Here is a 546-nt window from a genome sequence, read left to right on the forward strand (position 1 = left end):
AGCCTAAGGCCAAAGGTCTCCTGCCCACCTGGCCAGGCAGCACAGTTGAGGGCTGGAGGCTCTTAACGTTCTGCTAATAAGGGACACACACAGCTGTTTCCCCAAGCAACCTCCACGTTTAGCCACCCAAGACACAAAGTTAGCGTGACCTGCAAGTCAAAAGCACAGACCTGCCAACACTCACTGCCAGCTCCTTGGCTTTTAAAAAGTTATCCAAGAAAATATCGACCTAGACCTTTCATGTGAGCTCGTATCGCATGAAAATAGCGACCTAGACCTACTGACCTAGACCTTTCACGCGAGCTCGTATTTTGCAGTGTCACCGCTGCAGCAGCGGCTGCACTCTGCATCAGGGACACTGATCCCCCGGACACAGCCCTCCCGACCCCAGCCCCGCACCCGTGGTGAGAGGAGACTTCTTCGGGCCCCACTTCACCGCCGGGTGCACGATGGCCACGCGCTGCGCGCCGGGACCGAGCGACAGCGGAGAGGGGCCCAGCAGCTCCTCCAGCTCCGCGTCCTCCTCCTCCGCATCCTCCTCTTCCT

General features: G+C 58.6%; 1 protein-coding gene across 1 annotated transcript in view; it reads right to left on the reverse strand.

Moving 5' to 3' along the window:
• Nucleotides 1–541, reverse strand: part of LOC103797012 (putative GTP-binding protein 6) — a gene marked incomplete at both ends in the record, with an annotated part of 6,232 nt that extends 5,691 nt beyond the window's left edge. The window contains one exon of the mRNA XM_009069205.1: nt 400–541. Within this exon, the coding sequence (XP_009067453.1) occupies nt 400–541 (142 nt within the window). The remainder of the gene's footprint in view (nt 1–399) is intronic.
• Nucleotides 542–546: the final 5 nt, after the last annotated feature.

This window comes from Acanthisitta chloris, unplaced genomic scaffold (assembly GCF_000695815.1).
Source record: "Acanthisitta chloris isolate BGI_N310 unplaced genomic scaffold, ASM69581v1 scaffold16922, whole genome shotgun sequence".
NCBI classification, from domain to species: domain Eukaryota; kingdom Metazoa; phylum Chordata; class Aves; order Passeriformes; family Acanthisittidae; genus Acanthisitta; species Acanthisitta chloris.